The sequence below is a fragment of the Meles meles genome, chromosome 13 (genome assembly GCF_922984935.1).
Source record: "Meles meles chromosome 13, mMelMel3.1 paternal haplotype, whole genome shotgun sequence".
NCBI classification, from domain to species: Eukaryota; Metazoa; Chordata; class Mammalia; order Carnivora; family Mustelidae; genus Meles; species Meles meles.
Window position 1 is genome coordinate 87,677,746 of NC_060078.1, and position 19,349 is coordinate 87,697,094.

Sequence of the window (19,349 nt, forward strand, 5' to 3'; positions counted from 1 at the left end):
GGAAAGTGTTCCATCTTAGTTTTAGAAGAGAGTGTGTGGAATTGGTGTATTTCTTTTTAAACGTCTGGTAAAATTCTCTAGTGGAACCATCTAGGCCTAGAGATTTCTTTCTTAGGAATTTTTAGACTTTATTTTTTAGAACAATTTTAGATTTGCACAAAAACAGAGAGGATAGCACAGACACCCCGTTTGCATTATTACCACTTACATTACGATGTTATATTTGCTACAGTTAATGAACCGACATCGACACGTTATTATAAACAAATGTGCATAGTTCGTTCAGATTTCCCTCGTTTTTACCTAGAGTCCTTTTCCTCTCTTAGGTCCCATCTAGGACTCCACGTTGTAGCAATCGTCTCCTTAGGCTCCTCTCGGCTGTGATGGTTTCTCTTACGTTCTTGGTTTTGGTGACCTGGACAGTTTTGAAGAGGACTGCTCAGGTATGTCGTAAGATGCCTTTTTACTGGAATTTCTCTGATCTTCTTCCCATTAGATCGTGGTTATAGGTGTTTTTGGAGGCAGATCCCAGAGGTGAAGCGCCATTTTCATCCCACGTGATCCACAGTACACATACTGAGGTGGTACGTGGCTGTTGGCGTTGACTTTTTCACATGGCTGAATTGTGTTGGTCAGGCTTTTTCCCTTGAAGAACTGTTCCTCTCCTCCCGTTCTGTGCTTCACTCTTTGGAGGAAGAGTTAGGCCCACATTTAAGGAGTGGGAAGTTGGGTGCTCCTTCCTTGAAAGCAGATTATCTACACAAATTGGAATTCTTCGGCATGGGAAATGTGTCTCTTCTCCCCCTTTATGTATTCCGTCATTTTTTATGTCAGTATGACTCATGGGTGTGTGTTTTACCCTTTGAGTCATAATCTGGTATTGACTGACTGATCATTGCTCCAACGGTCCCAGCTTTGGTCTTTGGGAAGTCGCCAGTCAGCCTCTGTGCACTTTTGCCATACCTCATCACCAATGTTTCAATTTTATGGTATTGTTTGTTTTTTTTTAAAGATTTTATTTATTTATTTGACAGAGATCACAAGTAGGCAGAGAGGCAGGCAGAGAGAGGGAAGAAGCAGGCTCCCAGCTGAGCAGGAGCCCGATGTGGGGCTCGATCCCAGGACCCCGAGACCATGACCTGAGCCAAAGGCAGAGGCTTAACCCACTGAGACCCCCAGGCTCCCCTGTTATTGTTTTTTTTTTAATCACTTCTTTATTTCCTGACATTAGAAGATGCTCTGGGCCCACCTTACGTCTTTCCTGCTCCAGTCTTAGAACCAGCCGCTTCTCCCAGGTGTCCTGTTTCCTTTTACTGAGGATGATGTTAGATGCCAAGTTCTGGGCACTGGGTGTGCTCATTGCTACTGGGGCACTGCTGCTTCCAGGCCCTCTCAGTTGGCAGAACAAAGACATACATGTGTGTATGTACATGCGTGTGCACACATCTGTACATACACCCATGTACGGTGTTTCTATACGGAGCCATCAAGGTGAGCACGAGGTCTTACCGACATCTCCACCTCCGATCCAGCACCGTGTGGCCCTTCCAGTCAATTCCAGTAGTGAGAACTCCAGATTCAGAAGCATTTTGATGACAAAAACTTAGTTTCTTCGTAGTTTCAGTTATCTGTTTCATCTGGCTGAGTTTTAGTAGTTTGTGGTTTTCAGGGAATGGTCCATCTCTTCTAAATCGTTGAAGTTATGAATTTAAAGTTGTCCACAGTATTTCTCTCCTGCCCTTCTAATGGCTGCTGGGTCTGTTGGTACATCACTTTTTCCATTCTTGGTATTGATTTGGGTCACTTTTGATTCTTGTTAATCTTACTAGAGGTTAATTAATTTTATTTTATTCTTCAAAAATCAGCTTTTTGTTTCCTTAATTTTTAATTTTTTTTATTGTGTTATGTTAGTCACCATGAAATCATCATTCGTTTTTGATGTAGTGTTCCAAAAAAATTTTTCCTGTTTTTAATTTCATTGATTTCTGCTTTTGTCTTTATTATTTCTTTCTTTATGCATACTTTGGCTTTATTTGGCTTTTTTCTGTGTAGATTTTTGAGGTAGCACTTTAGCTTATGGGTGGAGAGCTTCCCTTTCATGTGAATGTTAAGCATTGTAAACGTCCCTTGGCATTTCTTGAGCTGCGGCTCACAATGTTGATATGCCGTTTTCATTTTCATTTGTTTCTTTGTATTTTAAAAATTTCCCTTGGGACTTCATCATTGACCCATGGATTATTTAGAAGTGTGTTTGATTTTCAAGTGTTTGCAGATTTTCCTGTTGTCTTTCTGTTATTGAGTTCTTATTTGAATCTATTATGGTCAGAAAATATTGTTTTATGACCCAAGATACAGCTTTCGGTGAATGTCCCATGTGTGAGAAACAAATGTGTGCTCTTGTGTGTGGAGGGGCCCGCAGGGGAGCAGTGGGTCCATCGGTTGGTGGGCCCCGCAGGTGTGCCGTAGGTCCGTTGGTTGGTGGGTCCCGATCTCCCCCATCTTGCGGATCTTATCTCCAGTAGTTCTGTCAGTTGCCGTCCGTGACATTATGAAGTCTCCAGCTAGAATTGTGGACTTGTCTATTTCTTTTTTCAGCTTTATCCAATTTGCTTCATATATTTTGAAGTTCTGCATACACATATGGGATTGTCCTATCTTTTTGGTGGATTCACCCCTTTTATTATTCTGTAATGTTCTCCATTCTTCCTATAACTTTCTTTTATCTGAAATTTTTCTCTGATATCAATACAGCTACTCCTGCCTTTTTGGATTAATGTTCACATAAAATATCTTTTTCTTAAAAAAGCACATATTTGGATCATTTTAAAAATTTACTTGGCCAACATCTGTCTTTTAATTTGTGTATTTAGAACATTTACATTTAAATTATTACTAATGTCTTAGGGCTCATATCTGCCATTTACTTTTTATTTCCTCTTTGTTCCCCTATTTCTCAGGTATCTGTTTCTTTTTCCCTTCCCTCCCTATGAGTCATACGAAAATTTTTCAGACTTCTATTTTGATATATTTATAATATTTTTTGAGTTTTGTGTAATTTTCTCATTGATTAACTTACATGTAATCTACATATGATATTCTATGTAACTTATAACAGCCTCTGGTGTTACCATTTTAACACTTCAAGTGAAATATAGAAACCTTACTTATATTCAGGTTTTTTTTTTTTACCCTCCTGCTTTAAACATAGAACTGTTTGGAGTATTTCCTCCATATGTACTGAGCTCTACTTCAGGTAGCGTTATAACATAAAATGTGATTAAAGAAAGTCGCAAAGTAAACGATAGTGTATTATGGTTACTTCTACTTTTGCCCATTTTATTGTTCTTTCCTTTCTAAAAGTCCCATCTTTTTGTAATCATTTGCTTTCAGATTGGAGGGTTTTATTTAACCATTGTGTAACAGTATGCATTCTAGCAAGAAGTTCTCTTGTTTTCCTTCATTCGAGGATGTCTTTATTTCCCCTTAATTTCTGCAGGATAGTTTCACAGACATAGAATGCAGGCTTGACTCATGCTCTCTTTCAGCCCTTAAAAACGGGTTTTCTGCTACCTACGGTCTCCATTGCAGATGAGAAATTTGCTGTTATTCAAATTGGTTTACCTTTATAGATAATGTGTTATTTTTCTTTGGCTTCTTTTAGGATTTTTTTTATTTCTTAGTTTTCAAAATTTTACTTATGATGTGGTTTGGTGTGAATTTCTTTGGGTTAATACTGCTTGGAATTTGTTCAGCTTCCTGAATCTGTAAATTTATGTCTTGAGAAGTTTTCAGCCATTGTTTCTTCCCATTCTTTTCTTTCCTTTCCTTACTAGATCTCCAATGATAAAATGTTAGTTTTTTGTTATTGTCCCAGAGGTCTCTGAGGTTGTATTAATTTTTTGTCTATTTTCTCTCTGTTGTTTACATTAAATAAATACTATTTATTTGTCTTCAATTTGACTGATGTTGTCCTCTGGCATTTTCATTCTACTCTTCAGTCCATTTAGTGGTTTTTAAAAATAAAAAAATTTTATTTATTTATTTATTTATTTGAGAGAGAGAGAGAGAAGAGCACATGTGCACATGAGTAGGGGGAGGGGCAGTGGGCGAGGGAGAAGCAGACTCCCTCCCTGCTGGGCAGGGAGCCCAACGTGGGACTTGATCCCAGGACCCTAGGATCATGACCTGAGTTGAAGGCAGACACTTCACTGACTGAGCCACCAAGGCGCCCCCATTTAGTGAGTTTTAAAAAAACTTCAGCTGTTGTATTTTTAGTTCTATAATTTCTATTTGGTTTTTTAAAAGAATAACAGCTTTATTGAGAATATAATTTATATACCACAAATGTATCCTTTAAAAGTCTATAATCAGTAGTTTTTAGTATACTCAGAATTATACCACCATCACCACTGGCTGATTTCAGAACATTTTCATTTCCTCCAAAGGAAACCCCATACCTATTAGCAGTCATTTCCAATTTTTTCCTCCTTCCAGCCCCTGGCAACCACTAATTCACTTTCTCTGTCCGTGGATTTGCCCAATCGGGACGTTTTATAGAAACGGAGTCATATATGTGATCTTCCGGTCTGAAAACTCCCGCTTGGCCTGATGTTTCCAAGGTTCATTCCATTCTTGCTGGTGTCAGATCTTCCCTCCTTGTGACGGCCGACTAATGGCCTATGCTGCGGACAGACCAAGTGTGGTTTATGCGTTCATCAACTGATGTGCATTTCGCTTGTTTCTGTTTTTTGCTTATATGAGTAATGCTGCTGTGAACATCTATATACAGGTTTTTGTGTGGACATGACTTGATTTCTCTTCGATGCGTACCTAGGAGTGGGATTGCTGGGCTGACATTATGAACAGCTGCCAAACTTTGTCCAAAGTGGCCGCACCATTTCCCAGTCCTACGAATGTCCAATTTCTCCGCATACTCACCAGTCGTTCATTTTTATAACTTCTATTTCTTTCTTGAGATTTTCTGGCTTTTTTCCCCCCCCATTTGTTTCAAAGGAGTTTGCATTTATCGTGGAAGCATCTTTTGTGACGGTGACTTTAAACCCTCGGCAGATGGTTCTGAGACCTGCACCAGTTCATCATATTTTATCATCAGATAGTTTTTCTCCTGGCTTTTCAGATGATGGGTAGTTTTCACTTGTATTCCGGACTGTGATGTCAGGAGACCCTTCCCTGCCAGCAGGTTGTCATCCTGCTTAAGTTCAGAGGATATGTTCTGTCCTTTTGTGGCTGTAGGTCCAATGACAGTTCAGCTTCTAGGGGCCTTGCAAGGCTATCCTGGCCTGTCTCATTCTCCTGGTGCTGTGGGGCTCCCACTCAGTGCCTGGTAGTCCCCAGAAGTCTGGTGTCGCTGTGTCACTGTGATGGGGAGCCAAGGCCACTGGGCCTGGAGCGGAGGGCAAGGCACACATGGCTTTGCTGTCGCTGTGGCTGTGGCAGTTCAGACCTGTCTGACTGTGAGGTCTCAGTAAAGCTGCCCTGTCAGCAGTTAGCACTGTGGGAGGAAACCCACAGCCTGGGCCCCTCGCTTAGATCTGGCAATGCTCAGGGCTACCAAGGTCATTGGTTGCCCTGCTCAGAGACAGAGAGACGACCCCTGGTACATTCTGGAAAGGCCCTGTCTGCATTGGTTCCTGGAGGCTACTGGTGGCCCCTACTTCAGTGTATCTGACTCCGGGCTATAATCTCTGCTTTGCCCCTGTGGACAGCAGGAGTAGGCTGAGCTCTGGGGGTCACAGGGCCATGAAGACAGTTCTCTGGGCCTTGGGACTGGGGACCCTTCTCCTCACTCTCAGGGCAGTCCCCATTGGTAAGTTTCTCCTCCCCTCATCCGTGGAAGCTTCTGGAGGCCGTGGCTCTGTAGAGCCTGAGACCCTCGGGTGTGGGGATCTCCTGCTGTGACCGGCTATCTGTTGGGCGCTTGCTTAGTCCCAAGGGGGATGGGTCATCCTGGGGCCGGTGGGCATGTGGGCTCCAAAGTTTGTGTCCCTGGAGACTCTTGTTCTGACAAAGACTGAGGAGATCTAACTCCATGGTGAACCTGGGGTGCAGGGCTGGGCCAGAGCCTGGGTGAATGAGGGGACTGGGTTAGGGTCCCCGTGACCCCATGGACGGGAGGTGCTGAGGGGTCTTGCAGAGCGGCTGCTCGGTCCGTTTTCCCTGGGGCTGCGGCGCTGCTGAAGGAGTGGGAGAGTGAGCTGTGCTGGGCCACGAGGGTGACCATTCAGCTTGTGCTGGGACGTGGAAGAGACACAGTTCTAGGGAGTTGCAATAGCAAGGTGTGCTTGCAGGGGTGTGGGCCCAGTGGGTCCCAAAACCAGGAGGCAGGACCATGGGTAGGAAGCTGTAGAGAGGGGGTTCTGCCAGACGGACCAGCACGGAAAGGCAGGTGGTGAGAGAAGAGGCCCCTGGGGGGACCGCGCACACCAGCACGGGGCTCTGACTGGGTGAGCGGTCCTGCTGGTGTCAGACGGTGTGTGCGAGCGTGCGTGTGAGCTGTGCAGGGAGACAGGAGAGGGTAGCAGCGTCCAGGGCCCTGGAAACTGATGGAAGGACATTTCACTGGACAGGCTGACCCAGGGCCCAGCCCAGGTGGCCTCAGAGCTGGACAGTAAGGGCACCGCAGGGGATGTTGGCAGGGATCTGTGGCCAGTGATGCCATCGGGCGGGAGTGGCATGGGAAAGCTGGAGGGGATCTCGTTTTGTGTTAAGGATGCAGACACATGTTTCACAGGTTGGAAGGGGATGCAGAGGCTCTGGGGTTGTACCAGCGCTGAATGAAGACGCTCCAGGGTTGGTGAGAGGGTGGTGAGGGGGACGTGCCTTCCTCTGGATCTGTATGCGGGAGTCTGCCCTCTGCCTCCTCCCTCTGTGAGGCCAGGATAGGCCCTGGATGTGGTCTGGGGTGGCCCAGGCTGGGACATAGACTTCTCTGTGGCTGCTGTTGTGTTTCTCCCGCACCAGCCCAGGAGGGGGTCATGAGAATGGGGGATCAAGGGGCTGTGACAGAAAAACCAGGGTGCAGAGACCTAGACGGGGCGTTGTTCTGGAAATGGGTCCCGCTCCTGGTAGCGTGGTCCATTTGGTCCTGGTCCAGGGAGCTGCCAAGACCTGAAACCCAAGGAGGTGGCCTGCTTGGAGGACAGAATCGGAGGGGTAGGCGGCCAGGTGGAGGGCAGGGGTGAGCAGGGAATGGAGTGGTGCGGTGCGTGTGGTGGGCCGCAGGCCCTCGTGGGAGTGGGGGATAATGACTGGGAGGTGCGTTAGGCGGTGGGAAGAACAGTGGAGGACGAGGGGCCTTTCTTGCCCGGGGGTGGAGTTGCGCACATCGTAGGGGCCCAGAGGGCTTGGAGGGCAGCAGAGGATGAGACTGGGGGGAGGGGGACCGTGGAGGTGAGGACGCAAGGCTGCCTGGGGGCAGTGGGAGGGTCTCTGTGTGACCCCAGCCCGTCACCTTTCTGGACCGCGTCTGCTGGGGGCGTCCAGGGACCTGACTTTGCGCCAAGGCCTCAGAGCGAGACCTTGGAAGTGGCTACAGGGAAACGTAGTCTTCGGACCTCCCCTGCCGCTCCGGCCCTCCCCCACCCCACAAAGACGGTTCCGGCCCCTCTGAGGCCGGCCCGTGCTTCTGCAGGCGGACCACACGCCCTGAGGCTGGCGTACAGACACAGTCCCTGCGACGGCGTGGTGCTGGTCCGCCACCAGGAGCAGTGGGGACACGTGTGCAACCAGGAATGGACGTTGGCAGAGGCGTCGGTGGTCTGCAGGCAGCTGGGCTGCGGCCATGCGGTGGGTGCCCCCAAGTACGTCCCACTGCCCGGGGAGATGGTGCGGCCGTGGCTTCACAACGTGTCCTGCAGGGGCGATGAGCCCTCCTTCTGGGAGTGCAGCCTCGGGGCCTGGACGCAGAGCGAGTGCCCTCACGAGTGGGTGGTGGTGGCTCTGTGTGCAAGTGAGTCTGCTGGAGGGGGCTGGGGAGGGGGAGGAGGGTGGGGCTGGGGAGGGGGAGGAGGGTGGGGCTGGGGAGGGGGAGCAGGGGGTCTGGGGGTTTCTGGCTGGGGCTCCTCACTGGGTGTAAGAACCACCCCCACCCGTGAAGCCTTCCAATTCTCACGAGTCATTCCTTCTGTTAGGGTCCTTTGCTTTTCCTCCAACAGATGCTTATTTGCAGGGCACTATTCTAGATGCGGGGGGCGGGCCCGGTGAGTAAATCGGACCAGACCCTGCTGCAGGAGGCAGGGAACAAAGGAGCAGGGCAGCGATGTGGGAGGAGCAGGAACCACGCGGGTAGGCGGGGCTCGAGGACCACCCTGTCTTCCAGACACTTGAACAGTAGGTGTCGAAATGCGGAGGGCGAGCGCGTTCCCTTGGAGGCTCGCTTGAGGGTCTTTTGCAGTCTCGGGCACTTGGGTGGCCGCGGACCTGCGGGTGCCTCTGTAGCGTCCCGTCTGTGAGGCGGGCCCACTACGCCCAGCATAAGGCGAAAACGCAGGGGCCCCTGAAAACAGCAAGATTTTCAAGACAGTGACAGGCCCAGGACCCTCTGAGTGGGGGGGCCTGCTGGGGGGGGGCCTTTGGGGCTGCCTGCTCTCAGAGAGGGCCCCACGCAGCCCAGCACTGAGCCCTCCGACGGCTGGTCTCGGGCAGGAACCCAGACCCAGTGTAGGGACTGCCACGCCGAAATGGAGTCTGGTCATCGAGGCAGGCCACAGGCTCTGAGCGGCCAAGCGGCCGGCAGGGTCCCCACCTTCGGCCACGTGGGCCTGTGATTCCCAGATGGCACCTTTCGGGAGATCCGGCTGGTGAAGGGCCGCAGCCCCTGCTCTGGGCTCCCCGAGATCAGGAATGTGAATGGGGTGGATCGCCTCTGCGGCCTGCATGAGGAGGAGGCCACGGTGTTCTGCCGGGAGCTGGGGTGTGGGCCTGTGCTTCAGGCGCCGCGCCGAGATGTGGGTGTCGTCGGGAAGTACATGACGTGCAGGGGCACCGAGCCCACCATCCGGAACTGCAGGCTTAACAACAATCTGCGCAGCGGCTGTGACTTCCAGCAGGATGCGGACGTGGTCTGCGCAGGTGAGGCCCTGCGTTCACCGCTGAGTCCCCGCGCAGGGCCCTGGGGGAGGAGCCGCTGGGAAGGGTCTCAGCCCTCCCAGCCCGATCTCCTGCTGCCACCGGGCCCCTTGCCGTCTCAGAGGATCAGGTCGGGGCGGCTGGGCTGACAGAGAGGAGAGCCCTGTGTGGGCACCATCTGATGTTCTCTGGCTCAGAGCTGTTTGGAACGGAGGCCTGGAGGTGAGGGCACGGGAGATGCTCTTGGATGGCCCACGGGGGCCTCCCCCAGGCCCCTGTGTGTTCTCCCTGCAGAGGTGTCCTGGCTCAGAGCCCCCAGGCTGGCGGGGGGCCTGGCTGTCCTGCAGCGTTTGAGCTGGTGGAGCTGAGATTGTCGCGTGTGCGACTCGAGCTGGCCGGCTGGTGGCTGTCCCCTCCCAGTCCTGCCTCAAACGGGCAAGTGAAACAGCCCTCAGAGATGCTGGCTCGGTTCTGGGAACGAGGAAAGGCTGCAGTGAGGCGGACGGGCCCCTGTCCTGGGTGCCCCCAAGAAGGCAGTGACTTGGGGCAGGAGAGGGGCCTTGACCTGGCCTCCAAGACTGTACAGAGCCTTGAGGCCCTGCCCTGGGCAGGCAGAGGCTGTGTGACACATGTGAGCCCCTGGAGGAGGTGACTCTGCCCTCTGACCTCAGGGACGTGACAGTGACCCCGGCTCTGCTCTAGGTAGAGGGTGTCTGGGCCCCTGGCTCTCAGTTTCTGGCCCGGGCTTGCAGACCCACTGCTTGGGCCCAGGTGCTCTGCCCTGGCTGGAGCCTGTTGCAGTCCGGGGAGGTGGCTGAGCGGTTTGCTGAGAACATGACCCTAACAGAGTTTGTGTCCTCCCCCAGGGCACATGGAAGCCCGGTTGGAGGGCGGTGAGCACCCCTGTGCCGGGCGTCTGGAAGTGAGGCGTGGCCTGACCTGGGGCACCGTCTGTGATGATGACCTGGACCAGGCCACGGCCCACGTGGTGTGCCGGGAGCTGCAGTGTGGCTCGGCCGTGTCCACGCCCGGGGGCGCCCACTTCGGTCGGGGCTCTGGGCCCGTGTGGACGGAGGCCTTCCTTTGTGCAGGCAACGAGTCTCTGCTGTTCCACTGCCCTCGGGGGCCGGGGCACCAGTGTGGGCACGGCCAGGATGCTGGGCTCAGATGCTCAGGTTAGGAGGCAGCCCCCAGTAGCCGTCCCTGCCAGCCCCCCTCGGTGGCTCTCTCTGGGGGCTCTAAGCTGGGCTCATGAAGATGCCTCTGGCCGGGAGGGTGTGCGTGTTCCGAGTTGAGGAAGTGTTGCCTCTGTGGGTCCATGGGAGGGAGGAGAAGCTTGTGCCCCCCCGCCCCAGCTGCACACCACAGTCTGCCAGCATGACTGCGAGAGGCTGACCTGGCTGCTGAGGCTGAAGAGCGGAGGGAGCTGGTGAGGCAGGCAAGGGCCTGGCTGTGGCCACCGCACTGGGTGCGAAGGAAAGAATCAGGTCTGTGGGGGAGGGGGATGCTGACACCCACTCCCCTCTTCAGAGTTCCGGCTGGTTAACGGCAGCGGCAGCTGTGAGGGGCGCGTGGAGCTCCAGGTGCAGCGGGCCTGGGCACCCATCTGCGCGGCCCACTGGGACTTAGCAGACACCACCGTCCTCTGCCACCAGCTCAACTGTGGCAGCGCGGAGGCCACACCCCTAGGAGGCCACTTTGGGGGCGGGGACGCTCCCATCTGGCCTGACGCCTTTCACTGTGTGGGGACAGAACCCTATTTGTGGAATTGCCCAGTCGGCACTCTGGGGGGCGCGGCCTGTGCCCTGGGGAACGCGGCTGCGGTGGTCTGCTCAGGTGGGTCTGGGAGCGGGGGTGGGGGCTGGGGGAGGTCGGGGGGAGGGGCAGAGGGAGGCTGGGAGTGGGCGGCGTTCTGCTGGGAGGTGGTGGTCCCCTCCCCTTTGCAGGCGGAGAGTCCCTCCTCCCTGACCCCTGTCCCTGCGTCCTCCCCAGGTCTCCTCCACGCCCTCCGGCTGAGGGACGGACAGAGCCGCTGCGACGGCCGCGTGGAGGTCTTCCTGGACGGGGTGTGGGGCCGCGTCCTGGACGACGCGTGGGATCTGCGCGGCGCCCACGTGGTGTGCAGGCAGCTGGGGTGCGGACTGGCTGACCGGGCCTACGATGCGCCTGCGCCCAGGCGTGGGGCCGTCCGGGTGGGGCTGAGCCGCGCGCGCTGTCAGGGCACCGAGACCCGCCTGACCCAGTGCAACGTGTCCGCATCCCCGCTGGTACCCGCGGGAGCCGCGCGGGACGCGGGCGTCGTGTGCTCCGGTGAGTGAGTGCCCGGGCCGCCCGCCCATCTGCCCGCGGGCCCGGCGCCCTGACTGCGCGCTGTCTCCGCAGGGAGCCGGTGGGTGCGGCTGGCCGGGGGGCCCCACCGCTGTGCGGGGCGCGTGGAGGTGCTGCACGGAGGCGTGTGGGGCACCGTGTGTGACGACGGCTGGGACCTGCGGGACGCCCACGTGGTCTGCCGGCAGCTGGGCTGCGGCCAAGCCCTCCGTGCCCTGGGGGCTGCGCCCTTCGGTGCGGGCTCAGGGCGCATCTGGCTGGACCAGCTGGGCTGCAGCGGCCGCGAGTCTGCGCTGTGGCAGTGCCCGTCGCGGGGCTGGGGCCAGCAGGACTGCGGGCACAAGGAGGACGCCGGCGTCGTCTGCTCAGGTCGGTCCTGTTGGTTGAGTGTCTTCCTGGGGCAGCTGGGTACCAAATGGCCGCGCTGTCCGAGTGCGTGACATCGCGCGCACTTGCCTTCCTCGGATTCCGCTCTCCCTCTTCCTGGCTGGAGAGCTCCACGGGGCACCCGAGGGTGTCCTCTGGCGGTGGTGATGCTGCGTGCGCTCTTCACCCTCCTGGGGGAGGGGCGCGGGAGGGGGTGGGGGACAGGGAACCCCAGGGCGGGTCTGCTCTGATGCTGCTGGCGGTCTCTTATGGTTTGTCCCTCTCTCTGATTTTGTCTTGTGTTGTTTTTCCACTCTTCCCCTGTGTTCATCTGTTTTGTTTCCTAAATGCCACATGTGAGTGAGATCATATGATTATTGTTTTTCTTTGATGGACTTTGCTTGGCAAAATACCCTCTAGCTCCATCCATGTTGTTGCAAATGGCAAGATTTCATTCTTTTTGGTGGCTGAGTAATATTTCATTGTATATATGAACCACATCTTCTTCATTTATTCATCTGTCGACGGACATCTGGGCTCTTTCCATAGTTTGGCCATTGTGGACATTGCTGCTATGAACATTGGGGTGCGGCTGTCCGGTTAGATCAAGACATTTGTATGTTTGGGGTAAATCCCTCCTAGTGTAATTGCTGAGCCATAGGGCAGCTCTAGTCTTAACGTCTTGAGGAACCTCCATGCTGTTTTCCAGAGTGGCTGCACCAGTTCGTATTCCCACCAAGAGTGCAAGAGGCTCCCCTTTCTCTGTATCCTCACCAATATCTGTCATTTCCTGACTTGTCAATTTTGTCCATTCTGACTGGTGTGAGGTGGGATCTCATCGTGGTTTTGATTTGTGTTTCCCTGATGCCGAGTGATGTGGAGCACTGTTTCACGTGTCTGTTGGTCATCTGGATGTCTTCTTTGCAGAAATGTCTGTTCATGTCTTCCGCCCCTTTCTTGATTGAATCATTTGTTCTTTGGGTGTTGAGTTTGATAAGTTCTTTTAAAAAATTTATTTATTTGACACAGAGAGATCACAAGTAGGCAGAAAGGCAGGCAGAGAGAGAGAGAGAGAGGAAGAAGGAGGCTCCCCGCTGAGCAGAGAGCCCCATGCGGGGGTCGATCCCAGGACTCTGAGATCATGACCTGAGCCGAAGGCAGAGGCTTTAACTGACTGAGCCCCCCAGGCGCCCCATGATGAGCTCCTTATAGATCTTGCATACTATCTAATATGTTACTTGCAAACCCTTTCTACCATTCCGTTGGTTGTCTTTTGGTTTTGTCCTTTGCTGTGCAGAAGCTTTTTATTTTGATGAAGTCTCAACAGTTCACTTTTGTCTTTATTTCCGTTGCCTTTAGAGATGTGTCTAGTGAGAAGTTGCTATGGCTGAGGTCACAGAAGTTGTTGCCTGTGTTCTGCTCTAGGATTTTGATGCATTACTATCTCATATTTAGGACTTTTGTCCATTTTGAGTCTATTTTTGAGTCTATTTTTTGTGTATGGCATAAGAAAATTGTCCGGTTTCATTTTTCGGCATGTGGCTGTCTAGTTTCCCAACACCACTTGTTGAAGAGGCTATCTTTTTTCCACTGGACGTTCTTTCCTGCTTTGTTGGAGATTAGTTGACCATAGAGGTGAGGGTCTATTTCTGGGCTCTCTATTCTGTTCCATTGATCTATGTGTCTGTTTTTGTGTCAGTACCATGCTGTCTTGATGATGACGGCTTTGTAATAGAGCTCGAAGTCCGGAATTGTCATGCCTGCAGCTTTGGTTTTCTTTTTCAACATTCCTTTGACTATTTGGGGTCGTTTCTGGTTCCATACAAATTTTAGGATTATTTTTTTCAGCTCTGTGAAAAAAGTTGCTAGTATTTTGATAGGGATTGCCTTGAATGTGTAGCTTGCTCTGGACAGCATAGACATTTTAACAATATTTGTTCTTCCACTCCATAAGCATGGAATATTTTTCCATTTCCTTGTGTCTTCCTCAATTTCTCTCATGAGTGTGCTATAGTTTTTAGATATTTTACCTCCTTGGTTGGGTTAATTCCTGGGCATCTTACAGTTTTGGGTGTAATTGTAAATGGGATCAACTCCTTAGTTTCTTGTTCTCCAGTTTCATTGTTAGTGTTTATAACTGATTTCTGAGCATTGATTTTATATCCTGACACTTTGCTGAATTCCTGTATGACTTCTAGCAGTCTTGGAATGGAGTCTCTGGGGATTTCTGCATAAAGTATCATATCATCTGCAAAGAATGAGAATTTGACTTCTTCTTTGCCAATTTGGATGCCTTTTACTTCTTTTTGTTGTCTGATTGCTGAGGCCAGGACTCTAGTACTATGTTGAACAATGGTGGTGAGAATGGACATCCTTGTCATGTTCCTGACATTAGGGGAAAAGCTCTCAGTTTTCCCCATTGAGAATGATATTTGCTGTGGACTTTTCAAATATGACTTCTATTATTTTGAGGTGTGCTCCCTCTCTCCCTACACTGCAGAGAGTTTTATCAAGAAAGGGTGCTGTACTTTGTCAAATGGTCTTCCTGAATCCATTGAGAGGATCCTATGGTTCTTGTCCTTTCTGTTATTAATGTATCGTATCACACTGATTGATTTGTGGTTGTTGAACCAAACTTGCAGCCCAGGAATAAATCCCACTTGGTCGTGGTGAATAATCCTTTCAATGGACTGTTGCAGGGAATGATCCAAATCTTTTGGTACTCAGGTTGAGACCTGGTTTGTGACCCCATATGTGATCTGTTCTGGAGAATGTTCCATGTGCAATTGAGAAGAATGTGTATTCTCTTGCTTTAGGATGGAATGTTCTGAATGTATCTGTGATGTCCATCTGGTCCAGTGTGTCATTCAAAGCCCTTGTTTCCTTGTTGATCTGCTTAGATGATGTGTCCATTGCCGTGAGTGGGGTGTTAAAGTCCCCTACTACTATTGTATTATTGTTCATGTGTTTCTTTAATTTTGTTATTTACTGGTTTATATAATTGACTGCTCCCATGTTAGGGGCATAGATATATTTTTAATTATAGATAATTATAATTATTTTATAATTTTATATTTTATAATTATTATTAACTATAATTATAGATAATTATAATTAAGATAATTATAATTATTGGATCTTCTTGTTGGATAAACCCTTCAATTATGATATAGGGTCCTTCCTCATTTTTTTTACAGTCTTTGGATGAAAATCTAATTTGTCTGATTTGGGATTGTTACTCCAGCTTTCTTTTGATGTCCATTAGCATGATAAATATTCTCCATGCCCTCACTTTCAATCTGGAGGTGTCTTTGGGTCTAAGATGAGTCTCTTCCAGATAGCATATCAATGAGTCTTGGTTTTTTATCCATTCTGATACCTTGTGACTCTTAATTGGGGCATTTAGTCCATTTACATTTGGAGTAACTACTGAAAGATATGAATTTAGGGCCATTGTATTACCCGTAATGTCCCTGTTTCTGTATATTGTCTCTGTTCCTTTCTGGTCTCTGTTACTTTTGGGCTCTCTCTTTGCTTAAAGGATCCCCTTCAATATTTCTTGCAGGGCTGGTTTAGTGATCACAAATTCTTTTAGTTTCTGTTTGTCCTGGAAGATTTTTATCTTTTCTTCTACTCTGAATGACAGCCTTTCTGGATAAAGTATTCTGGGCTGCTAAATTTTTCTCATTTAGCACTTGGATTATTCTGTATTTTGAACGATTTGCAAGGATGGATTTCTGGACAATTAGCTGACACCCGCTAAGATCCTACAGCTGGGGATTAATTCTGGTCCCCAGAGGTTAACATTTCCCTGCATCCCTGGGGTGGGAGATTGTCATGGGGACGTGTGATTGATGGGTTAGATGCCCATGAGCAACATTGATCCTGGTGCTGCGACCCTCTCATTTTTGGTTCCTCCCTTGGAAATTTCCCCTGGCCTGACTGCTCTTTTCTTCCAGGGTCAGTGGCTCTGAGGCTGCGAGGTGGCATCCACCACTGTGCTGGGTGGCTGGATGTGTTCTACAATGGGACATGGGGTGCCGTGTGCAGTAATGCCCTGAAGGACATCTCCTTGTCCATCATCTGCAAGCAGCTGGGCTGTGGGGAACAGGGCTGGCTAGAGAACAGGCCTGTCCACAGCAGCTTGGGCACCTCCTGGGTGGATGACATCGAGTGCCGCAGGCTGAGGAACTCCACTCTGTGGCAGTGCCCCTCGGCCCCGTGGCACCCACAATCCTGTGCCCCTGGAGAGGAGGTCTGGATCACCTGTGCAGGTGGGACATGGGCGGTTTCTGAGAGCTCACCCGTAGGAGCTGCCACTGACCCTGACTCAGGGCCTGGCGTCCTGTGGGCTCTACAGACTTCATTCTGGAGCTTTTCAGGGCATTTACAATGGGATGGTGACTATGTGATCCAATAGGGTTGTCAGAGAAAATGACACAGGATTCTGGGGAGACCCTCAACTGCTCATCCATCCACAGCTGCCCAGGTACCCTTTCGTCCATCTCCCTGTCCACCCTTCATCTTGTTCCTGCCCTGCACTGACCACAGCTCTCTTTTCCAGAGGAGGGTATGCTGCGTGTGCGTGGGGGCAAGGACAGCTGCTCCGGCCGTGTGGAGCTCTGGCATGCTGGCTCCTGGGGCACCGTGTGTGATGATTCCTGGGACCTGGCAGATGCAGAGGTCGTGTGCCGCCAGCTGGGCTGTGGCCCAGCTCTGGGTGCCCTTGCAGGGGCAGCCTTCGGGCCAGGCTCGGGCCCTGTGTGGCTGGATGAGGTGGGGTGCCGTGGCAGCGAGTCGTCCCTGTGGAGCTGTCCTGCGGAGCCGTGGGGACTCGGAGACTGTGGACACAAGGAGGATGCTGGTGTGCACTGCTCCCGTGAGTGGGCAGGGGGCAGCGGGCCAGGCGGGGTGGTGGGGATTGCTGGGGGCTGGGGTGGGCGTTGCCAGAAGAGGTCCTTGGAATATCCCCCAAAACGTGGCCCTAGGGCTGTACCTGAGCTGGGTTCCTCTGGCTGCCTCTGTGGCTGTCTCATGGCATGTTGGGCTCAGGTTGAGTGGGGCTGGGACACGGCTGAGGGTCTGGGCTGCCCAGGGCTGTGGCTGCCTCCCCTCCTTTGCCCTCTGATAGCTCTGATTTCTCCTGCAGGTGACAGGGGAACCACGGCCTTGCCACCAGCACTGGCACGGACATCAGGTAGGTGTGCTCTCCCTCAAGTCTCAGCTCATGCCCTCCTGTTTGGCCCCAGCTCAGAGGGGCCCTACAATGGGTTCTGCACAGAGGGGTCCCCTGGAGTTTCCTATGGGTGCCAAGGCCCCAGGCAGCCCCTCCTTAGGTTGGTTGGGCAAAGGTCTGGAGGACCAGGAACACCCCCTCCTCTGAGGAAGAGGCCAGCCTATGTGGAGAGCCACGGGGTGAGACGGCAGGCCCAGGCCTTGACCAGCCACTTCTCTGGGGTCTTTCTTTTACCAGCAGGGAGGTTTGACCTGGGGACACTCTGAATCCCTTCTGGCCCCCCCCTCCTGGTACTTCTTGCTCTTGGCCCCCTCCCTCCTGTGTCCCCTCCTTCCTCACCTTTGCCCTGTGACCTCAGGGCTATGTCTAGGAGAGGAGCACAAGGCCCATCTCTCCTCTGGGTGCCTTCCCCCTCCCTGAGAGGCTCAGGTGGTCCAGACCCAAGGTCACAATACCCCAGGCACACAGGGGAGACCCCACCTCTCACTGTCCCCACAGGCCACCCCTCAGCCCCTCCGTCTGCCCTCAAGACCGGGAACCTGCCCATGACGTTTTGCCTTGTCCTCGGCACCCTCCTGGTCATCGTCTCCCTGCTCCTGGGGGTGCAGTGGTGCCGTGGCAGAGCCCGCAGGGGTAGGTGGTGTGGGAGGGAGGGTGTGTGGGGAGGGAGGGGTATGGGAGGGAGGAGAGCCCGTGCTCTGGGGATGGGGACGCCGGGGGTGCACACTCTGAGACCGCAGCCCTCCACAGGCCCCTTCTCTCCTGGGAACTGCTCTGCCTGTCTGGTCCCACCCAGACCCCCACTGCATGGTGACTTCTCAGTGACATCCTTGGACCCATGAGTTTTCGGGGTCAGGGAACTGTGGACCCTGATCTGCTCCTGAGGCGTGGCCTGGGTGTGAAAACAAGTCCCCAGGGGTGTCCCGATGCGTTATGCCATCTGTGCGGTGGGGTTAAACAGCCATGGGAGCCCAGGGAGACATATGGCCCCTTGTGGGGGACGTTGCTCTTGGTAGGCCAGGCTGCACAGGGCCAGCAGGGGGTGGGCTCAGACAGAGGGAGGGTCTCTTCTAGGGGGCTCTGGTGTGCCCTTTGCAGGTTCCAGAATGTTGGGGAGTCTGGCCTCGGAAGCTGTTTATGAGGACATTGGAGCTGTCCCCATGGGGGAGAAAGACGAGGGACCCAGAGTGTCCCAGAACCTGGCCCTGGAGGAGGAGTATGACGATGCGGGGGAGCCGGAGCTGGGCCCTGAGGAGGAGGAGGAAGAGGAGGAGGCACCCTTGAGCCCCACCGGTGTGCACCTCTGCGTGCTGGCGTCTGTCGTGCTCTTCCTTCTGTACGGCTCCTATGTGCGGGGCTCTGCTCTGGCCAGTGCCTACATTTAAAGACCCTGAGAGCTGTCTGCCCGTGTGTCCATGTCCCTCACTCCTGCGCCACAGGCTGGGACATCCCTTCAGAGCTGTTCCCTAGACAGGAATCTTCTTGTGGGGGACGTGGAGTTTAGAGAGGGTCCTGCAGTTTTCCTTGGGTTTCTTCTTATGGCTGCCCCCAGGGTTCCTCTAGTACCTTGTCCTGTTCGGCTGCAGGGGGCCTGAGTACAGGGTGGGAGGGGATGCAGTGTGACCCTGGCTCACCCACTCTAGTCCTTGTCTGGCCTCTGGTTTCAAGTGACACACCAGGGCCCAGAAGTGGTGGGGGCTCGGAGGGGTGGCCAAGGAGCCCAACGTGCGTCTTTCTCCTTCAACGCAGGTGGGGCTCCTTGTAGCCTCGGCCCCAAAGCTTGGCCTGAGACAGAAGACACAGCATGTCCTGGGACGTGATGACAGTGAGCTGGCCATGGGGGCATCAGTGACCCTAGGGGAGGGCGTGGGGGGGGGGAAGCCCAGGCCCTGGGGGGCTTTCATTGTCCTCACTTCAAAAGGAGATGTCATTAAAGTCCCTTTGAACTCACTCATTCATGCATTAATTCATCTCAGGAACATTCCTCAGACCACCTGTCCCAGCCCAGGTGCAGTTCTCAGCTACCCCCTCTTCACCGTGGTCCGGGGAGGGCGCGCGTTCTCCACCATCCGCACCCGCAGCTTCCTGCTCGCGTGGGTCTCGGGCATGCATCGTCGGAGTGGGGCCCCGCAGAACCAGCTCCGGAGCGCCGCCTCGCAGAGGGCGCTGGAACCGGCCCAGGTGTTCTGCCGCGTCAGGGTCCCCAGCACTCACAGAGGGACCCAGCCCTTTGTGACCACAGCCACTCGGGCCGCAGCCTCCCACGCCCCTCCCCCCCCACCCCTCCCCGCCCGACCCTCCCACCTTCCCTCCCTGACACACCCTCCCCAAC

At 53.1% G+C, this 19,349-nt stretch overlaps 1 protein-coding gene across 2 annotated transcripts; it reads left to right on the forward strand.

The window, feature by feature from the left end:
• The first annotated feature begins 5,603 nt into the window (after window positions 1–5,603).
• Window positions 5,604–18,932, forward strand: SCART1 (scavenger receptor family member expressed on T cells 1). Of its 2 annotated transcripts, XM_046027254.1 has the most exons (14): window positions 5,604–5,827; window positions 7,652–7,969; window positions 8,794–9,090; window positions 9,954–10,262; window positions 10,618–10,923; window positions 11,080–11,397; window positions 11,470–11,784; window positions 15,741–16,055; window positions 16,202–16,270; window positions 16,346–16,660; window positions 16,931–16,978; window positions 17,516–17,650; window positions 18,116–18,310; window positions 18,767–18,932. In XM_046027254.1, exons 1-14 carry the CDS (start codon window positions 5,761–5,763, stop codon window positions 18,835–18,837), a joined length of 3,078 nt encoding a protein of 1,025 aa, XP_045883210.1. In that variant the 5' UTR covers window positions 5,604–5,760; the 3' UTR covers window positions 18,838–18,932. The 2 variants fall into 2 exon arrangements, with proteins under 2 accessions (XP_045883210.1, XP_045883209.1); XM_046027253.1 differs by lacking the exon at window positions 18,767–18,932 and having other exon boundaries at window positions 18,116–18,534.
• The last annotated feature ends 417 nt before the right edge of the window (window positions 18,933–19,349 follow it).

Bases quoted from the DNA above. Each gene is read 5' to 3' on its own strand.
- SCART1 (XM_046027253.1), top strand. From the start codon at position 5,761: ATGAAGACAGTTCTCTGGGCCTTGGGACTGGGGACCCTTCTCCTCACT. The intron at 16,056-16,201 runs GTGGGACATGGG...GTGATCCAATAG, and splicing joins GGTCTGGATCACCTGTGCAG to GGTTGTCAGAGAAAATGACA. The intron at 17,651-18,115 runs GTAGGTGGTGTG...TGCCCTTTGCAG, and splicing joins CCGTGGCAGAGCCCGCAGGG to GTTCCAGAATGTTGGGGAGT.